This window comes from Stegodyphus dumicola, chromosome X1 (assembly GCF_044657685.1).
Source record: "Stegodyphus dumicola isolate Sdum_Otavi_A_Nest chromosome X1, ASM4465768v1".
Lineage (NCBI taxonomy): Eukaryota > Metazoa > Arthropoda > Arachnida > Araneae > Eresidae > Stegodyphus > Stegodyphus dumicola.
The window spans coordinates 256,615,090-256,640,099 of NC_140780.1; the positions used below are offsets into that span (position 1 = coordinate 256,615,090).

The window sequence follows — 25,010 nt, forward strand, 5'->3', positions numbered from 1 at the left end:
TAGTAAGCTTCAGTAATCGTCAGCATATGTGCGCATATTATTTGTGATGCAGTGGTGGCTTTACAACATAATCTGTGGCTTTGAAGCTAAGCTTTTTGACCAAACTTTCTATAGCAGTGGAAAGGGTTCGGCGTAGATTTTGTTGGAAGTACGCTCTCGGAGTAATTCCTACGACTGGGTTTGTCAGAATTTATGAATTTAGGAAACTGTTCGCAAGCATGATAATTCTCAATGGGTTCTTTATTATAGTTGGCACAGTGCGGTTTCTTCTTTTTTTTTCTTGTGGGTAATCCTTGTAAAAATGTGATGCATGGGGCCACCCCGGGCACGATATGACTCAGTTTTTACTTCGAGGTATTACAAGAATCTAGATAGTTCTTGCTGTGTCACTTTTGCAGAAAGCAACCAGCAAAAAATAGTTGCTTTTCCATTTCTTCTTTGGATCAGTTGCTTAGTCTTCAAAGTTTGGTACCATAAGGAAATTATTTCCTGTAGGTTATCCTCAGTATCTGAAAAGCATAACAACTCGAAGATTATTTATACTTTAAACTAATTTGCATTCTGATGGAAGTAGACGAGAGTAGAAGTTATAGTAGATTTAAAGTTGTGGGTTTTCATTTAATTTTCCTAGTGGTTAATTTTATTTTGGAAACAGCCTTTGCTTTAAAATCTCATTTTCCAACCTACGCTTTCTTGCCAGAATGAGGTTTCTGTTTCGCACATAATGCAAAGTAGAGAAGAAAGCTACTATTTAAGTTGAGGTCTAAATTACTATAGACAGAACGTGCTCCGCTTTCGGCCACGTCATTCGCTTTTAGTTAAAGGTTGCTAGTTTACGGTCGTGCAAATTAATTACCGGTTAATCTACGTCTGGGTGACATTAAACAAGAGTCAACGCTTTTAGATATCTCTGGGCACCTCCGGCTGATTTTTCAATTTGGAATTAGTTTTAATTTTAAGTTCTATTTTTGAATTACTGTCATAAGTGTTTCCCCTCGGGGGTTGACTCAGGAGAATTCCTGGGACGTACTGGCTAGGATCTGTACTTAGACAGTCTCAACCACGAGGGTAGAATATCAGTCTTCACAGGACTGGAACCTGAGTTCTCTCGGGATGGTGTAGGCTTGACACGGACCGCACTGGTACTGTCGCGTCTGCCCCTTGGTCGTAGTGTCGCCACATTTCAGATAATTAAGTGCGAGGCGGCACTTAATTCCGATTGGGAATATCCTTAGGACGGAAGTTGTCCCGTCACAAGAGTTGTCATAAGTGTTCACAAGGTATTTGTAAGCACGAGAAATGTCTTCTGTTAACTGTCGTTGAGTGAGTAAAAGGATCTCTTTAGCCTTCTTCTTGAGATTACTGATTCAATAGAACTTAGCGAATAGTCGCTTCAAAGTTCTAATAAGCTGTAGCTTCAAGTAATTGTAATTTAGCTAGAATCCTATGAAGTGATGAGGTAACTGGGTTACATAGAGTAAAATTTAAACTTTTCAAAATATTTTAGCAAGTTTTTAAGAGACTTTAAATGAAACTTTCCTTTCCTTCGACTTTTAGGATGGATGTTGCATGTTTTACGGAGACATTAATTTATTGAAACACTTATTGCACGATTTGTTATTTATGTAGAGTTCGCTAAGAGAGCTCGCGTTAATTATAAATCCTACTAACAGTCTCCGATAGTCTTTCACGAAGGCTATTACATTTAATTTAACATGTATGTAAGATATTGTATTTAACTTGATATAAAATTTCGGAATAAATAATTGATTCAACAATATCAGTATTTTCAGAATAATATCTTGTAAGATCTGTCTCTGTTATTCCACATTAACTAAATTAGATCCTACAATGAACCTGGCGAATTCTCGCACGGGCGTGAATTAAATATCAGCACAGAAGAAGGGTGAAAATAACCCTTTAGTGATTTATATTTTTATTTATATTTTATTATTTATTTATGCCTGAGGTCCAACCTAATTTAACAGAAAGGCACGGACTTCGTGCGTTACAAAAACACCGTCCACTTGCGGTGGAAACTAAACGTAGAATATAATACAAGTCAAACCTGAAATAAATAGTGAAAGTTTACGCCTAAGAGGTGGACTCATAGGAATCTGACCGGCGTGATACTAAACTGATAAGGCCAAGGGGCTTACTAGCGTGACTGCGAAATAACAACGAAACGTGCGCTTAGCTAGCGAAACACGCTCTGAATAAACTGATATATTCACGCGTTTAAATAGCACTTCATATAATGTGAGGGGAAGTTCAGAACAGGTAATCAAACTTAAAATAAATTTGTTATGTAAAATAAGGAAAACCCTGCAATCTAAACAACGTTTTTTCATTATAACTTTTACATTACATTTTTTACCTTAGGGTATGGAACTGTCCAGAAACGAACAAAAATTTGTTTTCTGGATTTTCCATCGTAAGTAACTCAAGTAAGTGAATAGATGGGACTATTACTCACTGGAGAAAATTGGTCGCATGGTACCGTGCAATATCTTTTTGATGAAAGAAAAGAGAATCGAGCCTGATCGATCAATGTCATGGTATCAATCACTACCTGAGCCGTCTTTTCATGACAGAGCAATACCACATCATTAAACTTGGGTCGTGTTCTTCCTCAGTATTCTCCACTTGCGCTTTGTGAGTCTTATCGTATACTGAAAGTAAGGTACATTATATCTCTTCATGGGATTTGTGATTGTTCTTTCTTACTAGAAGATTTTACTCGGAAATAGATTAATTTTTTACTGAATACACTTCGTATTCAACTTGAAATTTAGTATGCATAGAATTGGAAACGAAGATTTTATACTTGTAACATAATAGTACTATATTTAATTCAGTCTGTTTCTTTTCAAAAATAAATTAAACAAATAAATGAAGATTATTAAATACAATATTTACTGATTAAAAATTATCGCATAAAATTTTCCAAACTATTTTTTTTCTTCAGTCATCCAAATAATATTTGCAACTCAACAGAACAAGAGGTGGAGTTTAAAAAAATCTCTGTCCTGTACTTTGAGAATCTTGCTTAATTTTATGCTAGTCGTTTAGATGTAATTTTCATTGTTTTATTTCATAATTTAAATTTAGAAACACTGAGAATGTACTGAAGGATTAATCTGCTATGTAAACTAATTCAAAAATGTATTCTGAATACTGTAAATTAGCAGTAATATAAACCGAAATTGTTTGAATAGGGCATAGCATTAGGCCATAGTCAAATTCAGATTCAAGGAAAATTATCTAAATATATACCCTCAAGGATACGGTAGCATTTGTCTGCATAGATGAGGGCCAGGGCTCAAACGCCAGTGGAAGCCTAAACTTCGTAAACTTTTGTATTCCTTGTGCTGAGGTCTTTAAAAATTAGGATTTAATAAATACAAAAACATATATTATGGTAATTTGCATAATTTATCGCATTTTGGGAATTATATGTACTTGTGTCACGAAACATTAAAACCTTTTTATATTAAAATGTACAGAATATGATAAATTTAATTAATACAGTTCAACGAATTTGCCAGGGTACTAGTTACTTAACTAACTAACCTGATCCCTATTGAGATTGTCAGGCAATTTATCGCTTCGTCCGTTACAGTACGATAACTCAAAAGAATATTTAAACAAACCTTTTATTTAAAATTTTGAACCTACCAAATGCATACACGACTTGGGTTTTAAAGTAATCTCCGCAGCTTCGGGATTCAGCAGACACAAAATTTGAGTTTAAATGACAGTTATTTAACTCAGATACACATATGTAAAAGCCTAATAAGCGTTTGCCCAGTTCTACACTAATTGCTGAAAAAGGACTAACACCCAGTAAATTATTCTCAGAGCTAGGCAAGCAAATTGTCAGCGTGGCTGCAAAATCTCTCCCTAAACTGCAGGAATTCTATTTTGAAATACACGTATCCAATTTGCATTCTGGCAAAGTCGCCACTTTATTCAAAGAGAAAAATATAATAACACAATGAGAGGTTCAATTATTACTTACGAATGCTCATTGTATATATGACGTCTCATTTCAAAGTTGTTTTGTAAGGCATCTTCTCCCTCCTTTTTGCATGCCTTCGCGGTATTACGGTAGCACACTCGGCGCGCATTCGAGAGGTCCAGGTTTGAGTCCCGCCAAGAGCTTTGCTTCATTTCCCCAGCATCCAAATAACCTAATGTCTCTACAGTGACGCCCGAACTGAGAGAAGTGGTGAATAATGTTTCTTCACCATCAGGATTTGGCGATTGGGTCCCCTGATCCTCAATCGCCCTTTAAAAGGGGGAGTATATAGGGTATTCTCTGCCGCCTTCCAGCACATCTTCGTGGTGTAATGGTTAGCAAACTCGGCACGTATTCGAAAGTTCCAGGTTCGAGTCCCGGTGAGGGCATTGCTCATTTTTCACATTCTCGTTCTTCAAAAAAAAAAAAAAAAAAAAAAAAAAAAAAAAAAAAAAAAACTGAATGTCTCTACAATTTCATTCCTTAACTCTCGTAAAAATGGTTTTGCCTGTTATTGCATTTTGTGTAAAGTACTAAAGCCTTTTTGCATTTTATTTACGGGAATTAACACAAAGAAAATGAATGGACAATAAAAAAGTATAAATAAAATTCTAATTTTAGTAATATTAAAAAAGGCATTTTTTCAGAGGCCAAGGAAGCACATATTCAAATTTAAAATAGGATATATGACAATACTTATTTCTAGCACAATACATTCATTTTTAAGGAAAATTATAAAGCATTAAAAAATTGTCCTATTATCCATTCTATCTTCAAGCACTCTAAGAGCCCTGAAACAAATATTTATCAAGTCAAATAAGGAAAAAAAATCACTGTTTGATCATGGATGATATATGTTAAGGTTAAGATAAGAAATGAAGAGGAATTAAGTTTACAATTATTGTATTAAATTTAGTTTTATAATAAATGTTTATAAAATAGGATAAATTTTGAAGTCAATGACCATTCTGATCGAGCTTAGATAGAGAAGGAAAACATTGCCACGAAACTTCGTTTATGCTTCACAAGTCGAATCTTTCGGTATAATAGTTAGAGATAGTTCTCTGCATTGTGATAGACGCAGGTAATGTATGGATTTTTGCAACTGTTAGCCTTCTTGCAGAAAGTGGTCATTTAAGTTGGTGGTAAGGAAAGAAGAATAGGAGACATTCGGATTTTATCTGTCTTGCTATCAAAATCGGAGTGGTGTTGCAGACAAACCTCGTATGCCTTGGTTTAATTCAGTAATCCATTCTAGTCCAAGTGCCACAAAATGTAAACCACAAAAGTGTGGGAAAAAGCAGCAGGCGCAGAATAAATTATTAAGGTAAACTTAAATAAAAACTTGCACGTTTTATGATACAAATTCTTAAATGCATAAATAATGATAAAAGAAAACGTATTACAAAAACCTACAACACGGGAAAACTTAGGAAAAAAAAAGAAAACAAAATATCTAAGGCGCCCAAGAACTTTTTCTAAGCACATAAACAAGGTAAAACAAACATAATTATAGAAAAAATTAAATTCTCAGAACACGTAGTAAATAATGAAATAATAATGAAACAATAATCTTTTCTCATAAGCGATACTACAAAAATAAGTGCTCTTAAAAAATGAATAGGCCAGACTACCGAAAGAAATGTCAACCCTAAAATATTTCCTATCGATGCAACTGATAATTCTTATTGGAAATTAGGATGCATCTGTTCTGCTTCTTGATTACTTTAAATGAGGGTCAAGGCATTTAAAATAATATAATTACAAAGAGAATAAATAGAAATACAAAAATCTCTTGCTTTAAAGGAATAGGCAGATGCGATTGCCTCTTTTTCTTTCCCTTGTTGCTAGAATACTTAATCAAAACGCCCAATAATTAAAAATTAATCTTCTTTAATCCATGCAGATAACGTAAAAGAGTATATAACTGTGTGGCTAAAAGCAACAATTTTAAGAACTGTGAACAACTGAAATATTTTATGAATGGCAGAAACCCTCGGAAAAAATAAGCCGCTATATAAATAGCATATGTCATTGAAAAAATATCAGAAAAGAAAATATAAAAAATATTATTATGACGAAACCGTCTATCATGCATAAATTATCACACAGTGTTTGGTTATTGAAGTATGTGTTATGATTTAATTTTCAGAAATAACCCTGGCAGCCATTAATCATATTTCTGTAAAAGGCATAAAATATACGCAGACACAGAGACCCACTAAAATGTCTATAATTTGACTAAAACGAAAAAATGAAGGATAACATTGCTCCTTATTTATGATGGCAATGATTAAAAAATACAGCATAGTCATAAAAGAACTTGACCAACTAAAGGTCACCACGGTAAAACAGAAAGACGATTTTTTTGTTCTAAATTAGGCAGGATAATTTAAGGTGACATGTGCTCTCGAAATACGAAAATGGTGGTAAATTACATATCAAGGGGTCATTTAACGCAACAGCATCTTGAAAATGTTCTCGACAATAACCAGTGTCTCATTGTTGTACGAAATTTTGCACAACGAAAACCAGCATAAGGCACTGGAATGGTGTGTGTGTGTGTATGCGTGCTCGCAGCCCTTAACTCATTTTCTGCGGCCCTCGGTTCACCCTGAGAAAAGAACAAAATGTGTATGATTATAACACATCAATAAAAATTTAATTCCATGCAATATAGGGGCGTATATACAGTGGCTCCCAAAAGTGTTCGTACACTTATGATTTTCATAGAAATAGGGCTCTATCCATTAATATTATATTTTCAAATTTGACTTAATACTTGTTTAATACTTGTTTAAATTAATACTTGTTTGCCGTGTTATTGTATCTTAATGAGCATGTGTAATTAGCATAAATTAGAAAAGCAAAATGCTCTTCTTTGCTTGAGGCAAGCATCAGAAATAGCTTTTATACTTATAACCCTTGCCTTGAGTGCTTTCGTAAAAGAATTTAAAAAAAAAAAAAAAAAGCTCACTGGAAAAGGAAAGGAAACAGTAAAATCAGGTGAAATTTGTTAGTATGACTTAGCTGCCAACTCTCTCAGTTTTGAACACATTCCTGGTCTCTGGCATATCATCGTATCTCCTGGTTTATAATTTTTAGTCTTTATTCCCAACTATAAAGGAAAATATTTTGAGTAAATGAAATTTAAAGTGTGCAAATTTCACTCCCTTCTTTTAGTGATTTTCATCATAAGTTTTTTCTAATTAAAATATATTTAATGAGAAAAATTGAATTTCCCTAATCTGTGACACACATTTATGGAGCCTTTTATGAAGATTCAAGCAATGTTTAATTATTACTTGTGTATAGTACATTACAAAATTTATCCACCCTGATTGTGATATGTACAGTAGTTGTTAATTTTATTAATATGTCAAAGTACTTTGATAAATAAAAGCTTTTTGGTCCTACTCAGGATTTTTTTCAGTGAAAAGTGTAGGAATATTATGAAATGAAAATAGCCTAGAAGCATAAAATTTAGAATATCTAATTAAATATTTTACATTAGAATCATATTGTAAGTAGTTCAATAATTTGAACCATGCACTATGCAATGAATTTAAGGGTAGTATGCAAATTTGGACTAGGTCAGTAACTTGAATTATGCACTGTAAAGCAAATTTATTTGGCCTTTTTTGAAGTTATATCTCGTTCAGCATGAAAACCTTCTAGGTTCTGCCTTTTGCCCCCAAATCTCCTGTTTTTCCCTAATTTAAAACCCTTTCGACCCGACTTTTGCATGATCAAAATTTAACTATGAAAAGTAGTTTAATGTTGACATACTAAAAGAAGTGTAATATGAGTTTAAAGTATTTAACATTTTCCGTTTCCTGGAAATCTCTTGGGACAGGGACTATTTGTCCCATTCACCTAGGATATTGTGATAATAACGCTACACTGCATGTGAATAAGTAATAAAGTTAAATGTACTGAATATTTTATTCTTGCAGTAGAAGTTAAGTATGATATGGCGTAAAGAAGTGATATGGAAAAAGCTGACAAATTTGGCAAATAGGTCAGGTTTCTTTAGTCATTTGATTTGTAATTCCTTAAAAACACTGCAAACATAAAAACCCATTTAAAAATGGGTTTTATTTACCCAGTAGGAAATGAAATCTAATCTCTGGGACGTATGTGCCCATTAGGACCCAAAATGGTTAAGTTTGGCAGTTACGATGTGATCAAAATTTAAAAATTTATTTTATTATTTTATGTATATGCTATGCAGATGCACATATATGCACACGCACACACTGTCGAGAAAATATAAAAACCTTGAAAAAGTACTCGGCCATGATAAAACTCAACATGAGTAATGAGGAAACAAAGGTATTTTGAATTAGTCTGTTAATTGAGCAAACATAGATCAAGAACTGTTACATATAATTATGTGTTTGTTTCAACAATGGACTTGTACGGGGGGCAAATGCAATCCTGAAAATTTTGTTGTTGGATAGTGTGACTGCTCTGCAAATTCGCACATGTTACAAGGTGGCTATAACTAACATCTTAATATTTCTTGTTAGGAAAAGGCTTAGAGAGCTGACAGGCCAAGAGATAGTTCATACAGTATGCAAACATTTCCTGGAGATATTTACTGTGTGTGTAGTTGTGTTTTGTTGAAATTGGTTGTACTTTGTTGTTGAAAATTGGTTGTACTTTGTTGTAGTTGTGTTTTGTTGAAATTGGTTGTACTTTGTTGTAGTTGTGTTTTGTTGAAATTGGTTGTACTTTGTTGTTGAGTTTTGTTGAAATTTCGTTGAAACTGGTTTGTACTCGAGATTTTCGTTTGTTGTTTTCGTATAAAATAATAAATTATCTATTATTTCATAGTTTTTTGCTCTATTTCTTATCGTATCGATATCTGTGTGCTCAAAGCTTTCGGGGCCTTTCAAATATGCATAGATACTTCCAAATTCGGGATCAGCTTTCAATTCAGCAATAATTGTTTCTCTAGAATCTAAAATTTTTGAAGTCAACACAGCGCATTTGAGTTCATTTCCTTCATCGTCCAGTTTTATACGAGAAAGCGCGTCAGCTACATTGTTTTCCTTACCCGGTTTATATTTAATTATGAGATCATATTCTTGAAGTTTTAAAGCCCATCTTATTAACCTGGGCGTTAGGTTTTTCCCCGAGTAAAGTCTACCAACAGCCGCATGATCCGAAAAGACTGTTACTGGCGCTTTGCCGAAATAAACTCGAAATTTGTGTACAGCCATTAATACGGTTAATGTTTCTCTCTCTGTAGCTGTATAATTCCTTTGTGTAGGGTTCAACGTTTTACTAAAAAATGCCAAAGGATGGCCATTTTGCATAAGAACCGCACCTACAGCATAGTCCGACGCATCTGCTGCAATTTCCAGGTTTTCGTCCCCCTCCGGGAATTTCAAAACAGGGGCATTCATGAGCGCTTCTTTTAACCTTTCAAATGCGGTATTTACTTCTGCTGTCCACGTGAATTTACTTTTCTTTCTTTTAATTACTAACAAGAGTTCAACAATATTCGCAAAATCTTTTATGAACGACCGATAATAAGAACATAACCCAAGGAAAGAAGAAAGTTTCTTGGCGGTGTTGGGAGGTGGGAAATTCTTGATGGCTTTTATTTTTGAATCCTGAGTTTCTATACCCCTTTGCGAAATTTTATAACCGAGATATTTAAGTTCTTTAGTTGCGAACTTGCATTTTGATGCGTTAATTGTAAGACCGGCCTCTTTTAATAATTTAAAAACTTCTAAGTCTTTAATATGTTGTTCCAAAGTACTACTCGTTATAATTATATCATCTAGATAGATTAAAGTCGATTTTCCTAGGACAGGCTTTAGAACAATGTCCATAGCTCTCTGGAATGTTGACGGGGCCCCACACAACCCAAAGGGTATGCGTAAAAATGCATAAGTGCCCGATTTTGTTATAAACGCGGTTTTATGTATGTCTTCGGGTCTCATAGCTATTTGATAGTAGCCAGACGTTAAGTCCAACTTAGTCGTGTATCTTTTAGATTTAATCTTTCTAATAATTTCCTCTATAACCGGCAAAGGGTAAACTGGGAATTTAGTAACACTATTAAGTTTCCTGTAATCGATAGCAAACCTCCAAGCCCTTTTATCCGAAGGAGGAAACTCGTTCTTTTTCCTACATAGTACGACTGGACTCGCGTACTCACTATTTATGGGCGTTATTATTTGGTTCTTTAACATTTCCTGATGTTCTTCTATGATTTCTCTTTCTGTTTATCATAGCGATAAGGTTTAGTCCTACAGGGTTTGTCGGCAGTTAACTGTATCTCATGCGTAACTATTTGACAACTACCAGGTCGTTCTGAAAACAAGTTTGAAAAAGTACTCACCACTTGCTGGATGGCTTGGCTTTCATGGTCATTCAAATGGCTAAGGTCGACTTGCGGTTGTTCCACTGGTTCCATCACCCTCCGATCCATCTCCAGCACAATAGAACTTTCCTGAAAATTGAGTTTGGCCTTCGCGGCTTTTAAAAACTCCATACCTAAAATAAGTGGACTTAGCAAATTTTTTACTACAAAAATTAATACTTTAAGGCTTTCGTTTTGAACCTGTATCTTTAAAGATAGTTTTCCGATACATTGACAAGTTTGTCCTTGCGCTGCTATGATTTCTGTGTTTTTATTTTTAAATAATCGTAACCGATTAAAGTTCTTCTTAAAAAAAATATCACTCATAAAATTACCTTCTGCTCCTGTATCGATGAGGGCTTCTACTGGTACATCGCCAACCAGGACTTGTATAATTGGTAAATGTGAGTTTTTTACGATGACCGTATTTAAGTATCTCTTTGAGGGTTTTTTCAAAACTTCCGGGGTCTGGACCCTCGCTTTCACAGACCCCTCTACTCGTTTAAGGCTTTCCTTTCAACTTCTGCCTTCTGGGTACGCGGACGGTTGTTTTCAAATTTCCTTTTTGGGCCTTGACCTTCGAGGTTCGATGAGTTAGCTTGATAGTTCTTTCCCCCATAAGAGCGATTTGCATTTCTGTTCTGCTCATTTGAAGATTGCCTTTGGATACTTTGAGAATACGATGCCCCTCTAGCTTTTTCCGCTATTCTGCGATTTTGAAACTTGACCGCCAATTCGAAGAGCTCCTGCAATGTGCCTGGGTTTGTAATTTCAAAGTAATCTTGAACAGCAGGTAGTAATCTTGGTAAGATTATTTCAATAATCTCCGCGTCGGGTTTCTTCCCATACAGCATATCCGTCAGCTTAATGTTTCGCAGAATAAAGTCCGTCAACTCTTCTATATTACGTTAATAAAAACTATACAGTTCGGCTTCTAGCTTTGCTCGGTCTTTCATTATGGGGAAGGCCTTTAATAATGATCTTTTGAAATTTTCAAAGGTATATGTTTGGCCTCCGAATTCCCCTAATAAAAATTTGCCTATATTCTTCCACCATCCTCTTAGTGCAGACGAGGCAATGGCGACTTTTTGTCTTTCAGGCAGAGGGTATAGCTGGAAATGATTTTCTAGGCCTTCTAAGAATATCGCCACCGAATTTTTTCCGTCGAAATTGACGTTTGGCTTGATTGATGCTCTCATCGTCTGGACCAGGTATCCAAATCTTTCCAGTTGGCTTGCCATTTCTTGTTGTTGTCCAGCAGCTTCCATCCAATTTTATGTCATTTCAGTTCGACAAGTGTTCGGGCGCCAATGTAATGTTGCGCGCTTCCAACCTGCACGCAACAGTAGTGGTGACTGCTATGAACTGGAAAGTATACAATGTCTTGAGAAGGGTTTAAATCCCTTTTTATTCAACTTTAGAAATTACAGATGCGTGCTCTTGACGCTCACTAACTACGCCGACCCGGCGGTAAAATAAAAATAAGAAAGTACAACTAAAAATGAATAATAACAGGTCACTACCTACGAGGCTCTCTAAACGTAACTAACCTAACCGCGTTCTAAGATACAGCTGAGATTTCAGCAAACTTTCTGAATAAAAAGTTGAAAGATTCAACTATCTGCCGAAGCAAGCACACAGGCCGAAACGCGCGGTTCTTAAATTTCTACCTAGCAACCTCCACGCTCGTGAAGCAAGAAAGCACACTTTCGAACTCGTTTCCCTTCTATTTAACGCAGATTGCTTCCGCTGACAATTTGAATCCTTGCGCGTTCTACTAAAATTTACATACTCTGGCATTGGCAATTCTAGGGGAAAGTATGGCTTGACATGAAAGATAGTTTAAACTTAAAATAAATGTTAGTTAAAATAAATCTAAACCCTACATTTGCCGCTGCCATAATTTGGTAAACTTGGAAGCAGGTCCTAGAAACGACCTGTTGAAAAGTTTCCACAATTCTGAACTAAAATTTAAGAGCCTCGTTTACATAAAAAAACTGTTTTTTCACAAAAGGTAGAATAAATTTCTGTAGATACTTATTTAAACCTCTCTTCTTACAGCAACCTTTCCTGGACTTCAGCAATCAATCTGTTCTCTTCCTTCCAGCATCTGGAAGGAATAAGTATCAGTATCTTTCTAAATACATTATAATTTACACTTTCTTGACACTGAATAAGTTTTTGTTTTTGAACGATTTATTTTCCTTAGTTACTGCTTAATTCACATTCATTCAAGTATTCAAACATTAATTTAACTTTACCCTAGCTCTCCACCATGTGTGGTGTCAAATGGGAATATTCGTGTTTTAGTATTGCAACACTTCCCCTAATCACAATGATTTGGTAGAATTCAACGACCAAATAGACACACCTTACTCGACATTCTACAACTCGATGGGCTAATTTAACATTCTTAAAATTCAAGTGTAGGTGGAGAACCCTACAAAACACATTCATTCTAACTTCCCCCTCATTCATCTTTAGACATGCAAGCTTTCGCTCTAAAGCATGATTTTATCTACAGCTTAATACTTAAATTTGAATTCATTGCTTTTGAGCATTTACTTTTAGCATCTAAAATTTTATGCTTCTAGACTAAATTCTACTTTTACATAACTTTCAAGTATTTACGTATATTTACAAAATTCTAATACATATGATTTTTACAATTTACCATAAAATGAATAAGAGAAAAATAAATTTTTACTTTACGCATTCTTCGCCAAGCTGGCGGCACTGAAACTAAAGTTCTTATTAATACAAGAATACGAAGTTATTTTTATCTTCGGCCAAATTTTGGCTTTAACATAACAGAATTAGTCTTTCGACCAACAGAAACTGCTTGTTCTTAGATTTTATACTTAAATAAAATAATACTTTTTGCCTTAGCTAAATAAAGTAAAACAAAACTAAGTCTCAACCGAGACAAATTGACTTCCGTCAAAACATAGAACTTCGTATTTACGCATAACATTTCGGAACAAACGAAAAAAATTTATAGAAGATTTTAACTTATCTTTGAGTTTTCGATGATTGGAACTCCGACAGCCTCTTCTGGCAGAACTGCTCCCACGTTATAGATTTCATCGAAGTCAATCGTCTCCTTAATGTCCTTCGAGTGTCGTCCATGTTGCTTTTTCTTTTTCGCCCTCTGCATGCTGGCCTCTTGGAGTGGTAGTCGTCGGGTTGCTGTCCTTTCCGTTTTGCCCCTGGACGGCTGGTCTTGGCGTCCTCCGGTCTGGAATCATGCTTGAATTTCTTCTGTTGGTGGTGGTCTTTTCGTTCCTCCTGCTGTCGTTTCGTTCTCGGGAACGGCGGCCTTGTTTGCACCTGACACTCTGGCCCTGGAAGCGTTCTTCTCGATGCATAATTTCTACTGCGATACGTTGTATGTGGTGTTTTCCTCTTTACCAAAGCTTCTTTACGCGGCGGCGTTGCTTTCTTGTTGAAAGATTTAACTATCTACCGAGGCAAGCACACAGGCCGAAACGTGTAGTTCTTCAATTTCTAACTAGCCACCTCCACGCTCGTGAAGCAAGAAAGCACACTTTCGAACTCGTTTCCCTTCTATTTAACTCAGATTACTTCCGCTGACAATTTGAATTCTTGCGCGTTCTACTAAAATTTACATACTCTGGCATTGGCAATTCCAGGGGAAAGTAAGGCTTAACAGGAAAGATAGTTTAAACTTAAAATAAATGTTAGTTAATATAAATCTAAACCCTACACATTCACTGCATGTTATTGAAGATACGCTGCATACGATCAACAAAGAAAACAAAAAAGGCACAAACGCAAATCAGACAAGATAACTTATGGTTTTCTCACAGCACTTCTCTTCAAGCCGTGCAATGTGCAGGAATGTTTCGGGAAACTTTGCATTAATTCATTTCCAGAATTTTATCATGGTTAGACCGAAAGACCACGGAGTTCATGATACTGAGTAAATGAAGGGAGATGGTGTAATTATCAAAAGGACATTAAAATAATCTTTTTGTACTCATGCTACATGAGATGTTAAGCTATTCTACATCCAAAAGGCATCCTGCGAAGCATTAAGTGCATGAAACTTGGTAATCAGAGTACTGATGCGTAAGATAAGGTCTCAAATGCTCGGCTATGCACTAGCTACTCAATCAGTGGTGTAAATATGCAAAGCTTGTGGCTATGACACTGTATGGTTTGTAAACCGTGGAAAAAGAATTTTCGAAAAACCTGGGAGCCTGGAGAAATTCAGCTTTGTCTCCAACCTATACAGCCATTTTGGCGTATTGCAGAGGTGTCTGCAGGAAGTCAAGATAATTTTAGACTCGAGCAAAAAAGAAAGCATTTCTTATTTTTTAATTTCGCTTTAAATCAGGGGTAAGCGAACATTTTTACTAAAAGAGCTTATTTCAGAAATGTGGGAGTTCGACAAGCACGGCAAGCACAGTGGAGTTACTACAGTTATGATAAAAATAAATATAATAATAAATAGAGAAATAAACAGGTAATTAATTACGAGTATCAATAAAGTTAATTTATGTAGATTGTAAAAACTGTAGTGTTTTAACAATCTGTTACTGCGAAAATATTTATGAAGAAATATTGCTCTAGCACGTTGCAAACCAAGCAGGAAGACTTGTAAGTCAAGTGGGAAAGCATAAATGTCAAGCGGGAAAGCCATGCAGAAAACAGCATATCGTTGCTGTTGTGCAGTTGCAATAAGTTGTTGACACACAACGATCAACTAAAATGAAATTATTTTCTTAGTACCAACCATTGCAGAAGCAATATTGTCGGCTCTTTTCGTTATCTTTTAATTAGAAGAGAAACGCGCATACTCTGCTTACAGCTCGAAACACAAACTCATGAAATGAAAAGTTTATGTACGAACAGAGGTTACGAATGTAAGCAAACTGTGGTTGAATTGAGTATACGAGGATAATGGCGATAGGAAATAGTTCACTGAATGCAGAATTAGATTTTCTAGCAGTCAAAAATTGAAAATCTTATAGTATTTATTATCTAGATGTTGCTACGCTTCAGTTTTTGCCCAAAGTTTAACTGTACAATTAGTACAGTATTTAAAATGGCGAAGATAAAATAAGAATTTTTGTTAAAATTTTAGAACATATATATTTGAAAGGCAGGCATTTTAAAATTCCTTCTTGGTCACTTTGAAGCCCCGGGCATATTCTCTAAGTTCTGGATCCACGAAATTTGCTTAAAGTTTTCACAGCATCACAATTTTTCATCCAACACAGCTTCATAAGTTCACAATGTTGCTTTAGTGAAAGTCTCATCCTTCTTTCCCATAAAATGCAGAAAATGGTAGAATGTGCACTTTTAACCCCGAACATACGTTTTTATAGTCGATATACAGTGGGATCTTTCTCATGCTCGCTGAGTGGATTTTTTGCCTTTTCTCTCATATGTAAAGTTGTAGAGACATTAGGTTATTTTTTAAAGCAGGAGAAATTTATTGATTTATTATTATTCCGCCTGCTTCACCTCTCAATGGGTACTACAGGTCAGTCATGTTATTCTGATCGTTGCACCAGCAACCCTTTTTGGTTGTTTATCTTTTCAAGCTTATTTAACAGATAAGCTTATTTAACATTAGTTATTACTTTTGTTGGGTGCTTACAGCTTTTTGGGGTACGTTAGTATAAAATTAGCCAAAAGGAAGCAGGGGAGATGAAAAATCAGCAATGCCTTCGTCGGGACTCGAACCATGGACCTCTCGAATTCGCGTCGAGCGTGCTGACCACTACACTACGAAAGCAGACTAAGAAGGCGAGAGAAATACCTTATATATCCCCCCTTTTAAAGGGCGACTGGGGCTTTAGGGGACCAAATCGCCAAATCCTGGGGTGTGGAGAGTCATCATCTCCCACCCTTTTAGTTTGGGTGCCACTGTAGAGACATTAGGTTATCTTTTAAGGCAGGAGAGATGAAAAATGAGCAATGTACTCGCCGGAACTCAAGCTACGGACCTCTCGAATTCGCTTCGAACGTGCTGACCACTACACTACGAAGGCATGCTAAGAAAGCGGGAGAAATACCTTATAAAGTAAATAAGAGCCATTTTTTGGAAAATCCTTCATGAAAGCCTAATTCTTTAATCTGAGGATTCTTTGAAAAGATTCTTTAATCTGATGTTTCGCCATAATTAATTTACCGAAAATCCAGGGCGTAAGCATAAGATGGAGAATCCGGAAATTAATATCTTCGCGCGCTCACCACACATTTATTTCTAATCAAAAATAACCAAATACAACTTATCTTATACGAAGAAAATCGTATCTTTTCAAACCTTCATGTCATAACATTTCATCTTTGTCGCTTATTAAACTTCTAACGTCGTTCAAAAGCATTCAAACAATATTAGTTACGTTTCCATTTGTTTTTAGTTTTTTCCTCTCTACAGAGTTGTTAATTAAGGCATATCTTAAATGCAGCTTTACTTATGCAAAATATTTTACTTGGAGTAATCTGTAAATCGGAAACATATTAGCGATTTGTAGTGTGAAAGTGTAGTGTAAAAGTCAGTTTCAAGATCACAGTGCTTTCTGGCGTATTTATTATAACAAAATTACTTGGTTAAACTATTAAAAAAATTGTCAAGATCTTGAAAGGAAAATAAAATTCATCGAAATTGCATTTCGAAGGAGTTTAGTTGATCATAAGACCTGTCATCATTTTATTGATAATATTTCCTTCCTCAGTAAATATAGTAAATGATATGAAGTAAAACACGCAAAAGGCACTATGACCTTTTCTCTTTCATTCTTATGTTATTTGAGCCCAGAAAAGAATTGACGTCACTAAAAATTCTTGAATAAAAGACAGAAAGCAATGAAAATGTTTTTTTTTTTTTTTTTTTTTGTAGACAAAGCTCATTATTCTTTGTTACACTGGCTTTCTTTCACAAGTTAAAATGGCAGTCCATGGTGATATTTAACACCGATGTGAAATCACTGCCTTTTTTTTTAATTAACTTGTAGAATCATTAGTTTTTTTTTTTTTTTTTTTTTTTTTTTTTTTTTTAAGTTTAAAGAAAAACTGTAGCTCCCTTAGATTTATCAAAGCAGAAAAATGAAAAACGTGCAGTGCCCTAGCCAGGATTCGAAATCTTATACTTCCAATTACAACATGGAGGCGAGCGGTAAGGAAAGCGAAAAATTCCGTACATTCTTTGCTCTTTAAAGAGCGACCGGGAAGGCGGAGACCCAGTCACCAAATCCAGGTGCCGAATAATTATAGTCCGCCACACTTTAATTCGGACGCCACTCATTTCAGAGATTTTGGTGCAAATAAGGTGAAATAATGCTCTCATCGTGATTCAAATTTCAGAACTTCTGATTGTTAGCCGGCCGTGTTTCCATTTACACTACGAAAGCACGCAGTAAAGAAGAAAAATCTTTACAAATCTTATTCAATATCTGAATGTTGTAAATACTCTTGAATTTAAGTTCTCTTATTGTGGGTTATACACATGATATTCAAAAATTCTTTCGAACTGCGGAGCTTACAAAGGAGTTAGTTGCATGAAGCCCTCGAGTTCCGCGGATCTCAGTCTGAAGTCCACCCACGTATGTAAACATCTTTTTAATCACTGGGACCCGAACTCAGAATAAATTACCAGCATTTTAAGACGAGTAACGTTTTGCTGTCCTATCAGCGGTCGAATGATAAACCCGCTGAACACTGATAATTTGACCCAGGCTCAAATCTCGGCGAACGAGTTGGCTGCATGCATCTGTTATTCACGTTACACATGGGTTATTATCTCCATATTTAACGTGAATATAAGACATTTTCTCTTAAAAAGTGCCCAACGATCTAAATAATCCATTTCTACCCTTTTATCTTTAGCTGACAGATGTTCTAAATATTGATTAAAATTACTTTGATTAAACAAGAATTATTTGAAATATTCACCATTTTATGTAAGCTTATGGTAGTCTAATATATCTTTCATGTTGTCATATCTATAGCAATTCTAATCGTAACTGATATTTTGTATGCAAGCTATGCTGCTTGATGCATGAAAAGTTAGTTGGAGACTAAAGCTTTTACTGTTATGAAAGAAAGCTGACAGTTTCGCCAGCGAAATAAATTTATTTATAGCAACGCTTCCCTTTCCTATACGAACTAAACATAATGCTCAAATATATATATAATATGCAAAACAATAATGCATTACAAGACTTATTCTGGAAAGAAACGCAACTAAATTCATACTCTTTGTACAACTTACTTACAGCTTAGAATTGCACTCATGTGCATAAATTAAGGATAAAGCTCCGGCAAATAAAGGTCAGAAACAAAACAAACGTGACTTATTCATAAAGCCCATTTATTAAACAAAAGATAATGAACAAAAAAATGGCGTAGATATGATACTATTCACGATAAACTACGATTTTGCTCCCGGGAGCAATTACAAAAAATATCTCCCTTACAAAACCTTTACATGGTTGGTATGATGGTTAGTACATTGCATGTCTCCCAGACGATGAAACGCAGTCCATATAACTCCTACGTACGCTGAGTATCAAATTATCGAGCTGATCATGGGAAAGATTACTTCACTTAGCAAACAATGCTCTCCGATGTTCTAGTGCACATATAGGAGGTGCTTGACGGACTGCAATTCGTCGATTAAGCATGTCCCACACATGCTCTATCGGATTCAAGTGAAGTGAGAATGCTGGCCATTCGATACGGGTGATATCCTCGGATTGAAAGCATTCTTTTACAGTGTTTGCACGGTGAGGACGGACGTTGTCATCCATACACACAAATTCTGCGCCTATATAGCACCCCTAAACAAACGTGCATGTTGTTCCAGACTGATATCCCGATAAATTACGCTTGTCATGGTTCCGATCTGAACATACAGATCTGTTCTGGAGCCCGGTATAATTCCACCCCAAACGAACAATCCGGCACCACCGTAACGGTGTCGTTCAACGATGTTCTCTTAGTAGTAGCGGGTACCTGGAGTACTCCATATGAAAGTCCGACGTGAATCAGACTGCATTCTAAACCTAGACTCGTCGTAAAACGTCACACAAGTCCACTGTGGCGATGTCCACATTGCATGTTGTCTATTCCAGGCTAACCGCTGGCGACAGTGAGTTGCCGTGAGTGGAACACATCTGACAGGCCTGCCAGCATATAGACCACTCTGTTCCAAACGTCTATACAGGGTTTGCCTTGAAACTGTCGTACCCGTGGCTGAAGATAGCTGAAGACATAGTTCTGATGTTATGCTCCGTCCGCATTCTTTTAGCAGTTACTGCAACATACAATTGTCATTTAGTTTTGTACCTCGGGGGGGGCGAAGTGTACTGTAATGTCTACTGACATTTCCATCATTTTGGCATCGTTGCCAAAGCCTAGAGATAACACTTTATGCTATTCTAGTTCCTGGGATACTTCCATCTGAGTACGCCCCCATTCCAGGTGGCCGACATTTCTACCATGTAAAAATCATCCACATGCGTCCTCTGTGTCATAACTATTCGGTTGTGGCACTAAGCGGCTTACAGAACACTTGTGAACAATTTTACTTCTTTGCTACCATTTCTTATGTACACTTCTGTTATACTCTCGACATTGTAACGTACTATCGGCGTTATCTGATGGCTTCTTGTAATTTTTATATTATTTTTGAAGATTTGTGAAATAATTTTGCTGGTGAATTTTTACTTTCATTTTTACATAGTTCAATTTCAATGTGATTCTGAATTATGCTTAATTTATGGAAATAAGTGTATTGCTTTGCGTATTTGCCATAAGCCATGGCATACAACTATAAATTATGTGCAGTATGCATATTCAGAGAACAGAGAAAAAAGGGCAAATAATCACATTTCATTCAAAAGAATGCCTCTCTCGTGAACCTTTCTCGTGATTCCGAAATTTTTACTTAAATATTATAAGATGAATCTATTTATTCAAATATTGCTTAACAAAATAGTTTTCTGATGTATAACTTCAAATATTTTAAACATTTGTAAATACTTTTCGAATACAACTTTAGTATATTTTGTATGCTTTCTTGCAGGCATCTTGTAAAATAATCTTCTGCAGAATAAATATTTAAAAGTATTACGAATTTCTACCTCATTTCCGGTGCTTCACAACACCTATAAACTAGACTAACAATTTTATACATTCTATTGTATGGCAAGTTTCTTTTAGACCTGACAATATAATATAATGGCTTAGAATTTATCAAAAAGCTCGTTCCTGTATTTCTTTTAGGTAAGAATCCCTTGCTCACGAGATCGGATGACGAAGATGCAGATTTATGGGAAAAAACTCAACCAGATACAGTGAAAGTAGAAGAGGGATACAAAGGTCTCAAAATAAAGCTTCCAATGAAAGCTGATACTATAGTCAAGCTCACTGAATACTTCAAGTCTCGAAGGGTAAGTACTCATTTCTGTAAGTAAAAAAGGGATTTGACAGTAAATAAATTCACTGATCGTATTATGAAAATTAAATATTGCATTTCTAAAACACTTCACATCATCTTCAAACCTGCAGTTTTCACATGTAAATACAATAATCATATATAATGGGGCTTTTGAAAGAAAGCTAAATATGAATTAAAATGAGTTTGCACAATAAAATGCATAATACTTGGTTTATTGAAACTACTTTTCCAAAGAAACGATAGACGTATAAAGTTATAGGAAAAAGAAAGAAAACAAAAGGAAGAAAAAGAAAAGGAAAGAAACACCTAGCGTGTTTTTGCAAATTAAAAAATAACTTCATTTTAACTTTATTAATTTATGCCTTATGTGCACAGTTTTAAGCCCAGTGACATGATTTTTCGATTGTATAAGGATCATCACCGATTAACGGGGTATTTTTGTATTAAAATATTTTTCACTGTGCTATTCCAAAAATGCATTGGGTAAAAAATTGAAATACTTTAACAAAAAAAGAAAGAAAAAGCATTTAAGACATAAAAATAAATTATATTATTCTTTCTGTTGCACTTTGAAACTTCTTACAAAGAACTGATTTTCTTACGTTGGAATATATATATATATATATATATATATAAATGGGCAGGTGACAGGTGACGGAGGACGGGGACGCCTGGTGTTTAACGGAGGTAAACAGGCATATGTCCCACGCCCTTCCCTATATAGATACAAGAACTCCCTGGGGTCCAAGGGCGCACCGGGAGTTACTGAGCCTTCATGAAAAAGTTTACATGGCCATACAGGGGCTATTCCAGTTTGACATTGGTTCTGTACAGATTCTTATGTTAATGGTTGCCTGGGTGTTCATAGGCCATAATGCATACATGAAACATGACATTACATACATGATATATGACATGACATTAAACTTATACATAATACTTGCATGAATTAGTACATACATACTTTACACTTCACATGACATTAGACTACACATACATGATGCATGACATTAATCTACTCTTAATAGAGTTATAACCTGACGGTATACTATGTTAAGCTAATTGTATTGCGAACTTACTAAGTTACTTTATAACTGGATTACTTATAGTTTACATTATTGCTATTACTTCTTAAATGACATTATGCTATATAACAAGATAGGCACACATACTTTGCCTTATAATCATATATGCGTTACTTAAAATAATACACATGTGGCACGCGTTACACACGCTAATGACTACATTGCCGATTACGTTATGTTAAAAGTACACATAGTACGACGTATTACACTCATTGATTAAATTACTTACATTACACTATTACTTACATTACACATTTACTTATACACTTACATATTTACAATTTTAGACATAACACCTGCTAAGTTACAATAGAGACATAGAATTCTTGCGCTGTGTGTGCTATCATTCCTATGTTGGTTGGCAGACATCGTGCCTTAGGGAGCCCAGCTGCTGTGTAATTTTACATATGTTTCTTATCGCAGGTGCGTGTTTGATGATGAACCTCTTGTAAGGTACTATATCCGTAGTGGGATATGGTAGGTGATGGCTCGTCGTGAGGCTACAATTAAACACGTAGTGGTCGCACACACACGCTTCTGTCATGGAGATGGCACGCTTATAAAAGAAGGTGGGAAAAGGGCCATGCCCCGTGATATAGTTTACCAAAGGGGGTATGGCCTGTAAGCGTTCTTTATCTACTACAGGGTAGAATTTCGAAAGTCCTTCTGCCGGTATCTCCATTCTCCCATTCGTGTTGCCATTGTTTATTCCCTATGTCTCTTAGTTGTCTTTTTAAAAATGACGCCGGGATTAGTGCTGAGACAGCCTGTGCATTATTGTTGGTTGCTGCCTCATTGGCCAGTTGATCTGCCATCTCATTGCCTTCGATCCCAGAGTGGCCTCTTACCCATTTTAACTTGATGTTAGATTGCTGGTTGCTATACAATGTCTGTTGGTTTGCAGGATTATGTAAGACGTGTGATGATGATTCTTTAATGCCTGCATCACTGACATGCTCTCTGTGCAGATTTCTGTTCGTGCAAGTTGTATGTCATGTCCGTACTGTATTGCCGCTTCAATTGCTAAGGCCTCCGCATGGAAGATACTATTGTGAGCTGTAAGATGGCCTATCCATTGACTGTGAAGTGTACCATAATCATAATAAGCATAAGCACAGCCCACTTCGTTATCATGTTTGGAGCCATCTGTGTGGAATTGCGAGGCGACTGGTACATCCTCTATTCGCGGCGTAGATCTCCTAGCTATTTTGACGTGTATGCCCGAGGTTTTATGTGCTGGGTGCACGTGCTGTGTGTTGCCTGGTGTTTCGTACTGCAGCGTGCTGAAGACTGTGGTGCCGAGTGCAGCATTCTCCTTTAATCTTATTACCCGCTCATATATTGCTTCAAACTTGGCCCTGATGTGAAGGGGTGTGAGCCCGGTAAGCACAAGTGCTGCATTTGTCGCGGTTGTTCTATATGCCTTGCTAATGTTGAAAGCAAAAGGTCTTTGTATTGTTGACAGGGCTTTTATTTTACGGCTGCCCATTGGTAGTGCCCAAATACCTGAGGCATAGAGCACAATCCTTTCTGCAACCGTAAAGTAGAGCAGTTTTTGAATGTAAGGGTTCTGTCCCCAGTTTTGTCCCCGAAACTGCCTGGCTTTCTTTGCAATGTTGGCTGTTCTGACTTTGACTTCTTGTAGATGTGGTAGCCAGGTCAAGCCTTGGTCCCACGTGACTCCAAGGTATTTCAACGTTTTGGTGATTTTCAAGTTTCTGCCCATTAGCTTAATACAAGGTCGTCTCATAGGGTTTGTACCTGGACGCGGTAAGACCATGGCCGTAGATTTCTGGGCTGAGATAACGGGTTTCAGCTTTTGGCACGTGTCATAGAATTTGGAGCAAGTGGCGGAGCCGTTCCTCTCCAGTTCGTCTCGCGTACGGCCAGTAACTAGCAGTGCCGCATCATCGGCATACGCCATTACCTTGGTGTGGTCAGGCCAGTTGAGTTGTAGTAGCGTATTGAACGTAATTATCCAAAGCAGGGGCCCCGCGCAAGAGAATTGTGGGCAGCCCCTCTCCTGCTTTTTTGTATAGACACCACTATTGTATGCGATTATGAGACTTCTTGAGTCCAGATAATCGTTGAAGATGTTATATAAATTCCTAGGGCACTTTGCCTCCCTGAGGGCCTGCTTGATTGCAGGCCACCAGAGAGAGTCAAAAGCACTCTGAAGATCTAGTAATATAAATGCCGTGTGACGGTTATTGGCTCTATTATCGTTAATGTGGCTTCTGATCTTATCTAGGGCGTGTACTGTAGAGAGGCCAGTTCTGAACCCATATTGGTTATTGCTAAGGAATTTGGCACGGTGAAGGTGGTACTTTAGCCTATTCACCAGAAGTTTCTCGTAAACCTTCCCCAGCGCAGACAATAAACATATCGGTCTGTAGGAGCTGGGGTCTTCTGGTGATTTATTCTTTTTAAGAAAGAATACGACTTGGCCCTTTTTGAAGGCCGTTGGAAATATCTGTTGTCTTAGCAATTTATTAAAGAAGGCCTTGAAGTATGTTGGGCAGGCAGTGTATGCGACCCTGATGATTGCATAGTCCAGTCCGTCAGGGCCTGGCGCTTTCTTGAGCGGAAGATATTTGAAGACTTGCTTAATCTCCTCCGTTTCGAAAGGGATATCATCCGGGGTATCTGGGACGTCTTGACAGTCTCTTATTAGTCTTTGTTGTGGCGTGTCATCCTCTGGGTTATCTTCTCTGAAGGCTGCATTCAGATATGTGGTAGCAGTATCTTCTGCTATGTTGCCGGTGGAGGGTGGATTTGTGGTCTCGGCATACAGATGATCCGGCTTGAAGACTTTGGAGGTTGCTAGTTTGTGCAGTATTCCATATGGATTTGAGTTCTCCGTACATAACTTCCGCCAGCTGGCGATCTTCGCCTTTAGGAGGTTAATCTTGTACGCTGCTCTTTCCTTTCTGAATGCTGCGAGGATTGTAATCTTTGCTTCCTCGTCTGTCGTGGAGCGTAGACGGCGTCTTAACGCCCTGTACTTCTGCGCAGTTCTTTCGTCCACCACGCAATACCCTGTAGTCGTTTTGCAGTCCTGGTGGGCAGGTATTGATCACATATGCATCG

The 25,010-nt window shown here is 36.6% G+C and overlaps 1 protein-coding gene across 3 annotated transcripts in view; it reads left to right on the forward strand.

The window, feature by feature from the left end:
* Window positions 1–25,010, forward strand: part of rdgC (retinal degeneration C) — a 288,353-nt gene that overhangs the window by 85,257 nt on the left and 178,086 nt on the right. For all 3 annotated transcript variants that reach the window (XM_085807574.1, XM_085807576.1, XM_085807575.1), the window contains one exon: window positions 20,661–20,827. In XM_085807574.1, coding sequence (XP_085663700.1) covers window positions 20,661–20,827 — 167 coding nt within the window. The remainder of the gene's footprint in view (window positions 1–20,660; window positions 20,828–25,010) is intronic.